The sequence below is a fragment of the Hordeum vulgare genome, chromosome 6H, assembly GCF_904849725.1.
Source record: "Hordeum vulgare subsp. vulgare chromosome 6H, MorexV3_pseudomolecules_assembly, whole genome shotgun sequence".
In the NCBI taxonomy this organism is placed as follows: domain Eukaryota; kingdom Viridiplantae; phylum Streptophyta; class Magnoliopsida; order Poales; family Poaceae; genus Hordeum; species Hordeum vulgare.
Window position 1 is genome coordinate 344,946,052 of NC_058523.1, and position 13,984 is coordinate 344,960,035.

Sequence of the window (13,984 nt, forward strand, 5' to 3'; positions counted from 1 at the left end):
GTGAGGATGATGGAGCATAGCCAGACTATATGATTTTGTAGGGATAACTTTCCTTGGCCTTGTTATTTTGAAAGTTTATGATTACCTTGCTAGTTTGCTTGAAGTATTATTGTTTTCATGTCAATAGAAAACTATTGTTTTGAATCTTACGGATCTGAACATTCATGCCACGTGAAAAATTCTAGGACAACTATGCTAGGTAGCATTCCACATCAAAAATTCATTATTTATCACTTCCCTACTCGAGGATGAGGAGGAGTTAAGCTTGGGGATGCTTGATACGTCTCCAACGTATCTATAATTTTTGATGTTTTGCATGCCTTTTATATATTTTTTGGGACTAACTTATTAACTCAGTGCCAAGTGCCAGTTCGTGTTTTTTCCATGTTTTTGACCCCTTTCAGAGGAGATTTTGAAACGGAGTCCAAACGGAAGAAAATCCCCGAAAAGATTTTTTCTGGAACGGAAGAAGATCGGGAAGCTTGAGAGCCAAGGAAGGGGAGCCTCAGGAGCCCCACAAGCCACCACCCCGCGGCCAGGGGGTAGGCCGCGGCCCACGGGCTTGTGGGCCCCCTGAGCGCCCCCTGACCTAGGGGTTGCGCCTATAAATTCCCTAAAAATCCCAAAAAAAAAATCAGGAGATCATCGAAAGTACTTTTCCGCCGCCGCAAGCTTCTGTCTCCGCAAGATCCCATCTGGGGCACGTACTGGTGCCCTGCCGGAGGGGGGATTCAGACAAGGAGGGCTTATTCATCAACACCATGACCTCTCCCATGATGCGTGAGTACTTCACCATAGACCTACGGGTCCATAGCTAGTAACTAGATGGCTTCTTCTCTCTCTTGGATCTTCAATACAAAGTTCTCCATAATCTTCATGGAGATCTATCCGATGTAATCTTCTTTTGCGGTATGTTTGTCGAGATCCGATGAATTGTAGATTTATGATCAGATTATCTATGAATATTATTTGAGTTTCTTCTAATCTCTCTTATGCATGATTTCATATCATTATAATTCTCTTCGAGTTGTGGGTTTTGTCTGGCCAACTAGATCTATGATTCTTGCAATGGGAGAAGTGCTTGGTTTTGGGTTCATATCATGCGGTGACCTAACCCAGTGACAGAAGGGGTAGCGAGGCACGCATCATGTTGTTGCCATCAAGGGTAAAAAGATGGGGCTTTCATCATTAGTTTGAGATTATCCCTCTACATCATGTCATCTTGCTTAAGGCGTTACTCTATTCATCATGAACTCAATACACTAGATGCATGCTGGATAGCGGTCGATGTGTGGAGTAATAGTAGTAGATGCAGAAAGTATCGGTCTACTTGTCTCGGACGTGATGCCTATATGTATGATCATTGCCTTAGATATCGTCATGACTTTGCGTGGTTCTATCAATTGCTCGATAGTAATTTGTTCACCCACCGTGATATTTTCTATTATGAGAGAAGTCTCTAGTGAACACTATGGCCCCCAGGGTATACTCCACACCATGTTTTCAGCCTTACACTTTTCACTTCGTTGCACTTTCCGCCTTCAGATCTCACTTTGCAAACAATCTTGAAGCGATTGACAACCCCTTTGAAGCGTTGGGTGCAAGCTTGTTTGTGTTTGCGCAGGTACTCTAGACTTGACGAGGCCCTCCTTATGGATCGATACCTTGGTTCTCAAACTGAGGGAAATACTTACTGCTCCTGTGCTCCATCACACTTTCCTCTTCAAGGGAAAAACTGATGCAAACCAGAGAAGTAACAAGAAGAATTCCTAGCGCCAAGGAAGGAATTTTCTTGGCGCAACACTCCACTATTTCAGAAGATGTTTGAATCGATTATGATGAGAACAAAGTTGCTATTTATGATGATTATTGTGAAGAAACTTATATTATAAAAAAGCAGAGATAATAATTCATATAAAACTTGACATAATTACGAATATCATTTACAGAACATTACTCTTTTAATGTATAATCAATTTATAGTGTTCTATGCAAGAGTCCACTATTACGAATGATCAAATTTCCTTATGTGGACTGTTAAAAATTTCTATGCTTATTTGGGCTAGGCTTCACAATGCCCCAACCAGCAAAATCCCAAGCGCGGGCTAGACCCAGCCCAGTTCGAAGCTCGGAAAACACCTAATTTTGCATTTTTTAATTTAATAAATAACATATTTTGGGGTTAAATAATACAACTTATACCTATTATTTATTTAAAATACCAAAAATACATGTTTGTCGGGCTTTTCCCAGGCTTCAAACCAGCCCTGTCGGACGGGGCCACCCATTGTTGGGGAACGTTGCATGTCAGGATGTAAATGGCGGTGGTGACCACTTGTCCCACATATGCCATCCATTTAAATAAGATTAAATGGAATATATGGACTCCCATTTAGATTAAGTGGAATAGATGGGTAATTCACCAAAGCCCGCATAAGCCAGTGGCCGCCAGACCAAAGCCAGCCCACACCCAACAACAGCAGCACGATCCTCAGATCCAGCCCCCCTCCCTTCCACCTATGGTTCGTCCCTCCCTCCCTCCCCTCACCATGTCCTCCTCCACAGCCTCCTGGTTGCGCTACGGCGCCGTCCCGACCCCGGCCCCGCCCCGTCCCTACCCCAACCGCCATCGCGACCCGACGCGGACGGGGACACCGAGGTGGAGCCCTCCTCCTCCTCCCCATCCTCCCCGCCAGCGGCAACCGAGGTGGAGGCGGGGATGCAGCATGCGAAGAACACTGGCTTGGTGGGCAAGGCATTGGCGTCGCGGGCATGGGAGCTGGCGAGCCCCGACCACTGACTCTGCCTCCTGCTGGCACTCTTCGTGCTCAGGGCCTTCACCTACCAGCTCTGGAGTTCCTACGGCAACATGATCTTCCACACCAGCCCCCGCCGCATCGTCCGCGACGGCGTTGACTTGCGTCGACTTCGAGCAGATCGACAAGGATTGCAACGGATCCAGCATCTCGTAGGTCTAGCAGATCGACGGGCTTGGCAGACGAAGGCGCGGCACGGCCTTGGGGCGCCGTTGAGGAGGGGCCGCAGCCCGCCGGTACGGTGCAGCTGCCTAACATCGTCAGGGCAGGCCACGAGCCATCCGCCCATGAGGAGCTGTGGGAGCGAAAAGGTTGTACCTCCGCAGCTGGGCGCGCAAGGCGTAGCGGTTGGCTGAGGTGTGCCCTCTCCGGCGCGACGCCGACGCAGACGTCGTGTAGAGAACCACCTCCAGCTGCAGCTCCTGCTTGCCGTGCTGCCCGGATGATGAGCTGCTGCCGTGTAGTGGCGGATGGAGACGCACTGGGAACACGACGAGCTGCTGCCGCGTAGTGGGGGATGGAGACGCACTGGAAACAAGTGATGACTACTCTTGTACTCAGTATATTAAGTGGTCATATGTGGATGCCACATTAGCCACATAAATGTTAAATGATCTTTGTCATAATCCCGTATAAATACTCGTGGGTGACACGGGCAAGTCCCATATAGTCCAGCGATATGTCCATTTACATCCTGAGTTGCATGGGAAACAAAAAAAAATCCTACGCACACGAAGACCTATCATGGTGATGTCCATCTACGAGAGAAGATTTGGATCTACGTACCCTTGAGGATCGCACAGCAGGAAGCGTTAAGAAACGCGGTTGATGTAGTGGAACGTCTTCACGTCCCTTGATCATCCCCACGAACCGTCCCGCGATCTGTCCCATGAACCGTCCCGCGATCCGTCGCACGAACCGTCTCGCGATCCGTCGCACAAACCATCTTGTGATCCGTCGAGCGAACCGTCTTGCGACCTGTCTCACGATCCGTTCCAATCTAGTGCCGAACGGACGGCACCTCCGCGTTCAGCACATGTACAACTCGATGACGATCTCCACCTTCTTGATCTAGCAAGAGGGAGCGGAGAGGTAGAAAAGTTCTCCGGCAGCGTGACGGCGCACCGGTGGTGGTGATGATCTACTCCGGCAGGGCTTCGCATAAGCTCCGCAGAAATACGATCTAGAGGAAAAACTGCGTGGTATAGGGTCGAGCAGCACGTGGCAAAGTTGTGTCTCAAAAACCCTCAATACCTATAGTATATATAGGAGGGAGGGAGGGGAGGAGGCAGCCTCAAACCCTCAAGGTTTGGCCGAGATTGGAGGTGGAGGAGTCCTACTCCAATCCTACTTGGAGTAGGATTCCACCTTCCCACTTGGAAACTCTTTCCACCTTGTGTTTTTCCTTCTCAAACCTTATGGGCCTTAGTGGGAACTTATTACAGCCCACTAGGGTCTGGTTTATCTATTCCCACAGCCCATGAGACCCCTTGGGGCGTGACACCCCTCCCGATGGTCCTCGGCACCCCTCCTGGCACTCCCGGTACACTATCGATGAGCCCGAAATGTTTCCGGTGACCAAAACAGGATTTCCTATATATCAATCTTTACCTCCGGACCATTCCGGAGCTCCTCGTGACATCCTGGATCTCATCTGGGACTCCGAACAACTTTCGGTTACCAACACCTATAACTCAACTATACCGAAACGTCACTGAACCTTAAGTGTGCAGACCCTATGGGTTCGAGAACTATGTAGAAATGACCCGAGACACTCCTCGGTAAATATCCAATAGCAGTACCTGGATGCCCATATTGGATCCTACAGATTCTCCGAAGATCTTATCGGTTGAACCTCAGTGTCAAGAATTCGTATAATCCCGTATGTTATTCCCTTTGTCCTTCGGTATGTTACTTGCCCGAGATTTGATCGTCGGTATCCACTTACCTATTTCAATCTCATTACCGGCAAGTCTCTTTACTCGTTCCGTAATACAAGATCTCATGATTTACACTTAGTCACATTGCTTGCAAGGCTTGTGTGTGATGTTGTATTACCGAGTGGGCCCCGAGATACCTCTCCGTCACACGGAGTGACAAATCCCAGTCTTGATCCATACTAACTCAACGGACACCTTCGGAGGTACCTGTAGAGCACCTTTATAGTCACCCAGTTACGTTGCGATGTTTGATGCACACAAGGTATTCCTCCGGTGCCAGTGAGTTATATGATCTCATGGTCATAGGAACAAATACTTGACACACAGAAAACAATAGCAATAAAACAACACGATCAATATGCTACGTTCATAGTTTGGGTCTTGTCCATCACATGATTCTCCTAATGATGTGATCTCGTTATCAAGTGACAACACTTGCCTATGGCCAGGAAACCTTGACCATCTTTGATCAATGAACTAGTCAACTAGAGGCTCACTAGGGACAGTGTGTTGTCTATGTATCCACACATGTTTTGAGTTTCCAATCAATACAATTCTAGCATGGATAATAAACGATTATTATGAACAAGGAAATATAATAATGACTAATTTATTATTGCCTCTAGGGCATATTTCCAACACCCATGCCCGGGTTTGTTGCAGCACACACCAAGCCTGTTTGGCTAAAAGAGTTAGATTGAAAAATTCAAAATCTTTGAAACCTAGGCCTCCGAAGACCTTTGGTCTCGTCATCACATCTCAGAAAGCCCACATGGGTTTACCATATCATGTTTACTCCACCACCATAACTTTATAATCATGGAATTAAGATTCTCACATACATCTTTGGGAATCTTAAAACACGGTACTGGGAGTTAGGCCTTTGGCAGGTGGTGGTCGAGGTGGTGCCCCTGCAAGGGTCAACCACGCAAAAGGCTTGAAAAACACATGGAAATATTCCCGTGCCAGGCCCCTTCGGCCCATCGTGGCTCTGACAAAGGCTTCAAGCAGGTCGTGGGGCTATGGGGGAAGAGCAACCCTGTTTGGCATGTGGGTCGCATGATAACTCATCTCATGCATAAAAACGAAAGACCGGAAACCGAATACAAAAAGACCAAGACCAAACCCAAAAATATCAAACTAAAAAACGAAAAAGAATGATCTTCACAATGATAAGACCGAACTAATTATGGTATGTTTGATCCTGCTTCGTCAGGGACCGAATAGACCGTATAGACCGAATTTACAAAAGCCAACAAACAACAATGCAACCCATTGATAACCCACAAGTATAGGGGATCGCAACAATTTTCGAGGGTAGAGTATTCAACCCAAAATTATTGATTCGACACAAGCGGAAGCCAAAGAATATTCTCAAGTATTAGCAGTTGAGTTGTCAATTCAACCACACCTGAAAGACTTAGTATCTGCAGAAAAGTATCAGTAGCAAAGTAGTGTGATAGCAACAACAGCAACGGTAACAGTAGCAGCAGCAGACTAACAGCAGCAGCAGTGACAGCAGTAGCGACAGAGTAACGGTAGCAGCAGTGATAGCGGTAGCAGCAAAGTAACGTAGCAAGGACGAGTAGTAAAAGACTCGTAGGCATTGGATCGGTGATGGATGATTATGCCGGATGTTATTCATCATGCAACAATTATAACACAGAGATATGTAACTAGCTCTAGTTTGTCAATGTAATGTAGGCATGTATTCCGTATGTAGTCATACGTGCTTAGGGAAAAGAACTTGCATGACATCTATTGTCCATCCCTCCCGTGGCAGCGGGGTCATAATGGAAACTACGGGATTTTAAGGTACTCGTTTTAATAAAGAACCGGACCAACACATTAACACTTGGTGAATACATGAATTCCTCATACTATGGTCATCTCCGGGAGTGGTTCCCGCTATTGTCACTCCGGGGTTGCCGGGTCATAACACATAGTAGGTGACTACAACTTGCAAGATAGGATCAAGAACACACATATATTGGCGACAACATAATAGGTTCAGATCTGAAATCATGGCACTCGGGCCCTAGTGACAAGCATTAAGCATGGCAAAGTAGTAGCAACATCAATCTCAGAACATAGTGGATACTAGGGATCAATCCCCGTCAAAACTAACTCGATTACATGATAGATCTCATCCAACCCATCACCGTTCAGCAAGCCTACGATGAGATTACTCACGAACGGTGAAGAGCATCATGGAATTGGCGATGAAGGAAGATTGGTGATGATGATGGCGACGATCTCCCCTCTCCGGAGCCCAAAACGGACTCTAGATCTGCTATCCAGAGGAAGAACAGGAGGTGGCGGCGCCTCCGTATCGTAAAACGAGATGAACTCTTCTCCTTGATCTTTTTCCGGACGAAAGGGACTAAATAGAGCTGAGATTGGAGGCAGTGGAGCAATGTGGGCCCCACAAGCCTGCCAGGCGCGGCCAGAGGGGGCCCGCACCTGGTGGGATTGTGGGCTCTCAGCTCTACCCCACCGGTTGATTCTTGCGCCAGTATTTTTTATATATTTCACAAAAAATCCCCGTAAATTTCCAGGTCATTCCGAGAACTTTTATTTCTGCGCAAAAACAACACCATGGCAATTCTGCTGAAATCAGCGTTAGTCCGGGTTAGTTCCATTCAAATCATGCAAATTAGAGTCCAAAACAAGGGCAATAGAATTTAGAAAAGTAGATACGACGGAGACGTACCACCCATCTGGCCAGCCCGAAGTCCCAAGGCAGATACACACGCACGCACACACCTCATGTCTCACCTCACGAGCTCACGATTCCCAGAAACCTAGCAATCGCCCGCCCCTTCGATTGACTCCCCTTCTCTCCCACGATGAACCCTAGCCGCCACCCACACGGACCAGGCACCATGGCTAGCCGCGCCACCCGTGGCCAATGAAGATTGGCACCCCTAGCCACGAGCCGCACCGATCTGAGTTATAAGCCATCGTGAGCTGCATCCCGCACCAATCAGCCTCAATCCAAGCTGTCAGCCGTCGTTCCCCATGTGTCATGCTGCCAAACCCGACCTTCCTACAGTCGTGTGTCGCGCTGTTTCCCATGATGCATTCATCTAGCGGCGTTGCTCGATTTCCCGAGTCTCCGCCGTTCTCATGGTGTGTTTTATTTCCTCCTTTTAATTTTATAAGCATAGTTTTTGGTTGTTTGTATGTTCATGGTAGAGTGTAACATACAGTTTTTTGTTGTGTAGAGATGATACCAAACATGCTATTGTGATTTCTTCAATCTAAACAAGATGATTTTCTGAAATGTTTGTCAGATTTTGAGGTTGCTTCTTATATGCACTTTATATTGCAATTTTCTCATGTCAATGTTGGTATGTACCGTTAGAAGATTGAATTGTCGAATAATGAGTAATTTTCTCAAATGTTTGACAGGTTTGGAGGATTTGGTTATGTGGACTTTATGTTGTGATTTAATCATGTAAATGTTGTTTTGATAGGCCAATGTCATCTCTTTCTTGCAAATGCTTTCTATACCGGAATTTGAACACGATGAGGAGGTGAATGAGAAAGATGATGCATTTATGAGTGTACATGCAGAGGCAAATGGAGAATAATTTGGTTGAATACTTGACTTGTTTCAGAATTGATAGCATAATTTGGTGACAAGGTGAAGGGAAAAAGCAGGGTCAATGGTGGTGGCGTTGCTTCTTCCATGGCCAAGTCAAACAAGTGTCCAATTCGACCAACAAAGTGACGTCCATGTCTACTCATGGTTGAATTAAAATCGTGTGGAATGTATGTTATTTTAGTTATCATCGTGTACTTGTGATTTGTGTTTTGAGACTTGATAATTGAGAACTCAGGGTGACAGTCTGAGACCTTAATGTTTGTTGTTTGCTGCTGAAGTGGAATCATATACTGAACTTGATTTGTTTCATGTCAAGTGTTATGTTGTCAAGTACTAAGCGGTGATGGTGTTTGCTGCTTGTCGATTATATGGGTTGATGTTACTTGATCTTCTTACTTTCTGTTGTCAAATATAAATGAGTATGGGTGAATGAATCTTATATAAATGAGTATGCATGCATGAATCTTCTTGCTCGTGAAGTGGTGATTATATATAGTGCTGATGTTTTATTTTAATATTTTCATGTGGATGTGTTTGCTGGTGAAGTGGTGATTATGTATATAGTGCTAATTTTTGTTATGTACACATGCACCTCTATACAAATATTTGTTGTCTTTGTACACACACATCACCCCAACACACACCTTTGTACATACATGTACCTCTCTTCTATATAGTTTGCATACAAGTGTTACTCGTAGTAACATAAATCTGAGTTCTAGCAATTAATTTGGTTTGGTTGGTTGGGACCAAAGACCGAATGGTAAAAACCGAAGACCGAATAGTGAAGAACTTAAAAGACCGAAATTATTTCGGTGTTCAATTATGGAAGACCGGATTTTTGAAAGACCAGAACGACCAAACCAAAAAGACCGAAGGCTCGGGTGACCGATAATGATCTCCGCGCACACCCCCTTGCGCGATGGTCATTGGCATGGCCCAACCCATTTGCCATGTTTTTTTGTCTTTTTTTCTTTTTTGCTCCTCTTTACTTTTCATTTTTTTGCGAATTTTGTCCTTTCAAATTCCGAACACTTTCTTGTTCATCGAATTCAAGAACTGTTCATCGATGTAAACACAATTCAACAATTCAGAAAATGTTTATCGAATTCAATTTTTTGTTTGAACGTAAACATTGTTCATCAAATTAAGACAATGTTCAACAAATTCAAAATTAGTTCGTTGTTTTCAATAAATGTTCATCAAATTCAAAAACAATTCATCCATTTAAAAAAAGTGTTTTTGAATATAATTATTTTTTATGAAGTTCAAAAAACTTCATGGAATTCAAAATTAGTTCATGAAAATATGAAAGAAAGTTCATCATTATTAAAAAATGCTTATAATTTTTTTCATTGAAATAAATAAATGTTTATTAAAATTGAATAAATGTTCCTTCTTTTGAATTGCAACTTTTTTATTAAAGAACCTTTTTCTGACAATTCACAATGTTTTGAAATCTTAGAACCAATCCCGTATTATTTTAATGTAGAAGGGAAAAAGGAAGGAAAAAGGAAAAGTAAAAATTAAAAAAGAAAAAAATCGAGGGGGCCCCGCCCGGGGCATGGTGTGGCCCCACAGTCAGCCTCGGCGTTTGGGTACCCTAACCCGTTACTCGAACCGAACCGAATTACCCGAATTGTTGGGTAATTCAGATATCGGGTTAGGGTTTGGTTCTCATTTCTTGGCTATTTGGTTTTCGGCTTAGGGTTCGGTTCTCATTTCTTCGCTATTTGGTTTTCGGGTTAGGGTTCGAGTTTCAGTCTAGAATATACCCATACTACCCGAATTATTTATACTACTCAAATTATTCATCATATTATTACACTATCATGTTACCCAGACTAATTAAAATAATCATACTATCCGAAATACACACTACCCAAATTATTCATATGAAAAGTTGATGTGTACTTTCAATATTTTGGATTTTTTGATACCCAGATTATCCAAATAAAAATTTTAAGTAATTTGGATTCGGATATTTTTTGAAAGAAATAGTTTTATTTCCTAATTTTAAGTATCCGAAGTACCATAAACCGAACTAGCTGACCGAACAGGGCGCGCGGGGTGTCGCGGGCGTGAGGGCTGCCGCCACTCGGGACGCCTCATGCGCCAAATAGGAGATCCCGGGGCTACCGTATGGTATAGGTCGATGCTCGAGCAACCGCTCGAGAACACACACACACACATACAGCTTCCTGCTTTCTCAAACACTGATCTTGCAGCTTCATTGTCGTCGACAGTCGGAAAGAAGGCATGGCGGGCGCGTCCTCGTGGTCGTCGTCCTGCTCGTGCACGTCGTCGCTCGGCTCCTTGGATGACGACGACGTGGTCTGCATCGTGAAGCCGGGTTCCCCCGGGCCCGGGGCAGCAGAGGGCAGCGTCAAGTTTTTGTGCAGCTACGGGGGTATGATCCTTCCACGCCACCCCGACGGCGCCCTCCGCTACGTCGGCGGCAACAACCGCGTCCTCTCCGTCGACCGCTCCCTCCAATTTCACGGTACATGCCTATACCAACGACGCCTCCTGCTGTCCATTAATCGTGTCCGGCACTCAGTTGTTTGACCGTGGATCGATCGATCACTTCAGAGCTGCAACGGAAGCTGACGGACATGTGCGGATGGGAGGCGATGAGCCTGCGGTGCCAGCTGCCGACGGAGGACCTAGACGCGCTCGTCTCCGTCACGACCAACGACGACCTCGGCCACCTGCTCGAGGAGTACGACGCCGCCAGCAGGGACCGGCTCCAGCCGCTCAAGATAAGGGCGTTCCTGTTCCCAAGGGCCAAAACGCCGCCGATCTCGCCGCCCACCCCGTCGTCCTCCAGGCCAACACCGGGGTACGTCCGCCACCAGCATCACGCGGCTCGTCCCCCTCCGGCTCGTGTGCATTCGGGCCACCGGCGCCCGCACCAGCTCCTGCTCGTCCACAACGGCAGTCGGTTGCTATAACGGCTGGATTAGCAGCCGCGTGCTGGTGTATTAGCTTGGCAGTCGTGAGATGAGATCGCCCATGGGGCGCTGTCGCTCACGAATTTGTAAGCCCTGCTTTGCATGGTTCATAACATACGTACTACTGTAACAGACTTATTAGCTTGGCTTATTTTAAATAAGATTCAGAGTCTGTCCAAAAAAAAGACAAGTATGTGTAGGAGCCGTTCTTTCCTTTCCTTTTCATTTTTCGTGATCAAAAGTGTGGATAAGTGCCGGAAACCAGAAGAACAGACGCAAGGGCGATAAGGTTCGTTGGGCGGATTGCGCAGCCAGCCTGTCTCGTCTCTTTCTGACTTCATTCATGTCTTGTCCGGCTAGTTTTGTTCCATTCCGAATCTGGAGGGTTCCTTCCGCGCAATATGTGGATGGAGTGACACGCTACGCCACTGAAGACCGGTCACGTAAATGGCAAAGCCCCCATTTGGTGCATTTTTGGTGGAGTCCATAAATACTCACTAATGGGGATACGGCCTATAGCCCCGGCCCGTAAGGGGCTTTAGCCCCGGTTCATCAACCGGGACTAAAGGGGCGGGACTAAAGGCCTAACCTTTTCGTCCTGGCCCTCTTACACGTCGGGACTAAAGGTGCTCCACGTGGGCGCCTCATAGCGTCCCAGGGGCAGGTCCTTTAGTCCCGGCTCGTTACACGGACCGGGACTAAAGATTTTTAGATTTTGCTGGTTTTTAGCTTTTTTTTGAATGAAATTATTTTTGGGTTTTAGGGTTTTACGGTTTAGGTGTTCGGGAGATTAACGTGATGCCTCGTTTGGTGTTCGGGAATTAGTTTTCATATAATTTAAAATAGAAATAATTATGCATATATATATAAGATTAACTTATCTTACAAGCGAGCATATATATACAATTATATGGAGATCTGAATTATCGGGACTAGAGCCCGTCTATTCGATTACATGGACGGACATCAGTAATGGCCCCTAGCTACACTAAATCGTCCTTTGTCATCTATAGCTTCCGTCCTCAGAAAGGTCGCAATCTCCTCTGCAACAGCAATCGCGCGTTGCTCTGGTAGGACCTTCGTCGTCATGGCCGTGTGCTATATAAGAAGAGGAGATGAATATGAATATCAATCATGATAACAAAGAATGACGGGTAAAAATAGAGGTGTGAATGTTCATTGCTTACGTCGAATCTGTGATCCTTGTCCTCAGAGGTAAACGTGCGAATGGTCTCACAAACATAGTATCCGCATAGATGCGTTTCCCGTGGCTGTTGGTCGCACTTTACGAGAATAGAATATATATAATCAAAATAATAATCTAGCATCATAAATGTATTGAAAAATAATAGAAGTATATCATACTACTACTTACCTGAGCCGCTTTAAAGGTCAGCTTCTCATGAAAGTTACCGGGAGTCACGCACTTGAACCGTTTCCAATGAAAGCTGCACATGTATATATATATAAGTGTCAGTAACTTATCAATTACACTTATAAGTGAATGGACACAACAGAGTAGAGACCCTCACCTGAAGTTGTATGGAAACAGTATGTGGTCACAGAAATTTTGATCTATTAGAAACCTTAGAAGGTTTTCCTCCGTCTCCTTGGGATAATTAGTTAGCGTCGCTATATGTATTTTATCTGGGTCAATAAACCCAATATTTAGGATGCACTTACTTTTACAATACAGAATCTTCATTCTGCATAATAGAGTACAAGTTATATATAGACAATAAATTGAAATAACTAAAAAAGTTATATGTAGACAACGAATTGAAAAACTTACAGACAATAGCAACTCATAAGCGATTTGTCGAGGGCGTCGCCATTGTACATTTGGAAGAGTTCATCAAAGTCGATATGGATTTGTTCAGGGCGGCCATAGTACTCCTTGGGGACACTCAGCATGATCATCGTTCTCCCATTCTTTGATTCCCTTAAGTACCATTGATGCAAGTAACGCATATTTGTTGGGAGATCATCTTTGCTGACCAAAGGCTCACCCATGACAAACTGTGGCTTAGGGGCTACCACAGCCTTGGGTATCTTGTCGTCTTGGGAAGACAGCAATTCTTCAACCGAGACACCACATGCAGCCGCCAACTTCTTTGCACTTTCTAAAGCTAGCCCCTGCACCGAAGGGGGAACATTCTCGGTTAACACCTTGAGGGGTGGGATCGACTGTTTGGCCTGTTGTCCAAGCTGAGGAACGTCTGATTGTTTCTTGCTTGTAGTTGAACTTGATTTGCTCCCACTTGCACTTGCACGTGGTCTGCTCTTTTTCACTTCCTTCTGCAATGTGCGTGTATAGTCATCAGGCTTATGGTGTAAGTCATAAGGTCTGGTAGGAAGATTAGCATGACGTACCTTTGGGAGGGGCGACCGTTTGCGCTTTGGGGTGCTCTGTGGCTTAGGAATCGTCGGCGGAGCGTTCTTGGTGGCACGCTCCCTCTTAGTATCCGGAGCGGGCGGCGGCAGAGACGGACGACCCAAGTCCGGCGGTGATCGAGATGGACTCGTGTTGTGCTGGCCGACGTCATGTGGAGGGCTTGCACGTGATCTGCTCTTTTTCACTTCCTTCTGCAATGTGCGTGTATAGTCATCAGGCTTATGGTGTAAGTCATACTGTGATGGAAGGGGGTACAATCATAAGGTCCG

General features: G+C 45.6%; 1 protein-coding gene across 1 annotated transcript; it reads left to right on the forward strand.

Moving 5' to 3' along the window:
* Positions 1 to 10,382: 10,382 nt before the first annotated feature.
* On the forward strand, positions 10,383 to 11,481 carry LOC123402373. Its single transcript, XM_045096291.1, has 3 exons — positions 10,383 to 10,511; positions 10,613 to 10,869; positions 10,959 to 11,481. The coding sequence occupies exons 1-3, from the start codon at positions 10,477 to 10,479 to the stop codon at positions 11,318 to 11,320; spliced, it is 654 nt and encodes a 217-aa protein (XP_044952226.1). The 5' UTR covers positions 10,383 to 10,476; the 3' UTR covers positions 11,321 to 11,481.
* Positions 11,482 to 13,984: the final 2,503 nt, after the last annotated feature.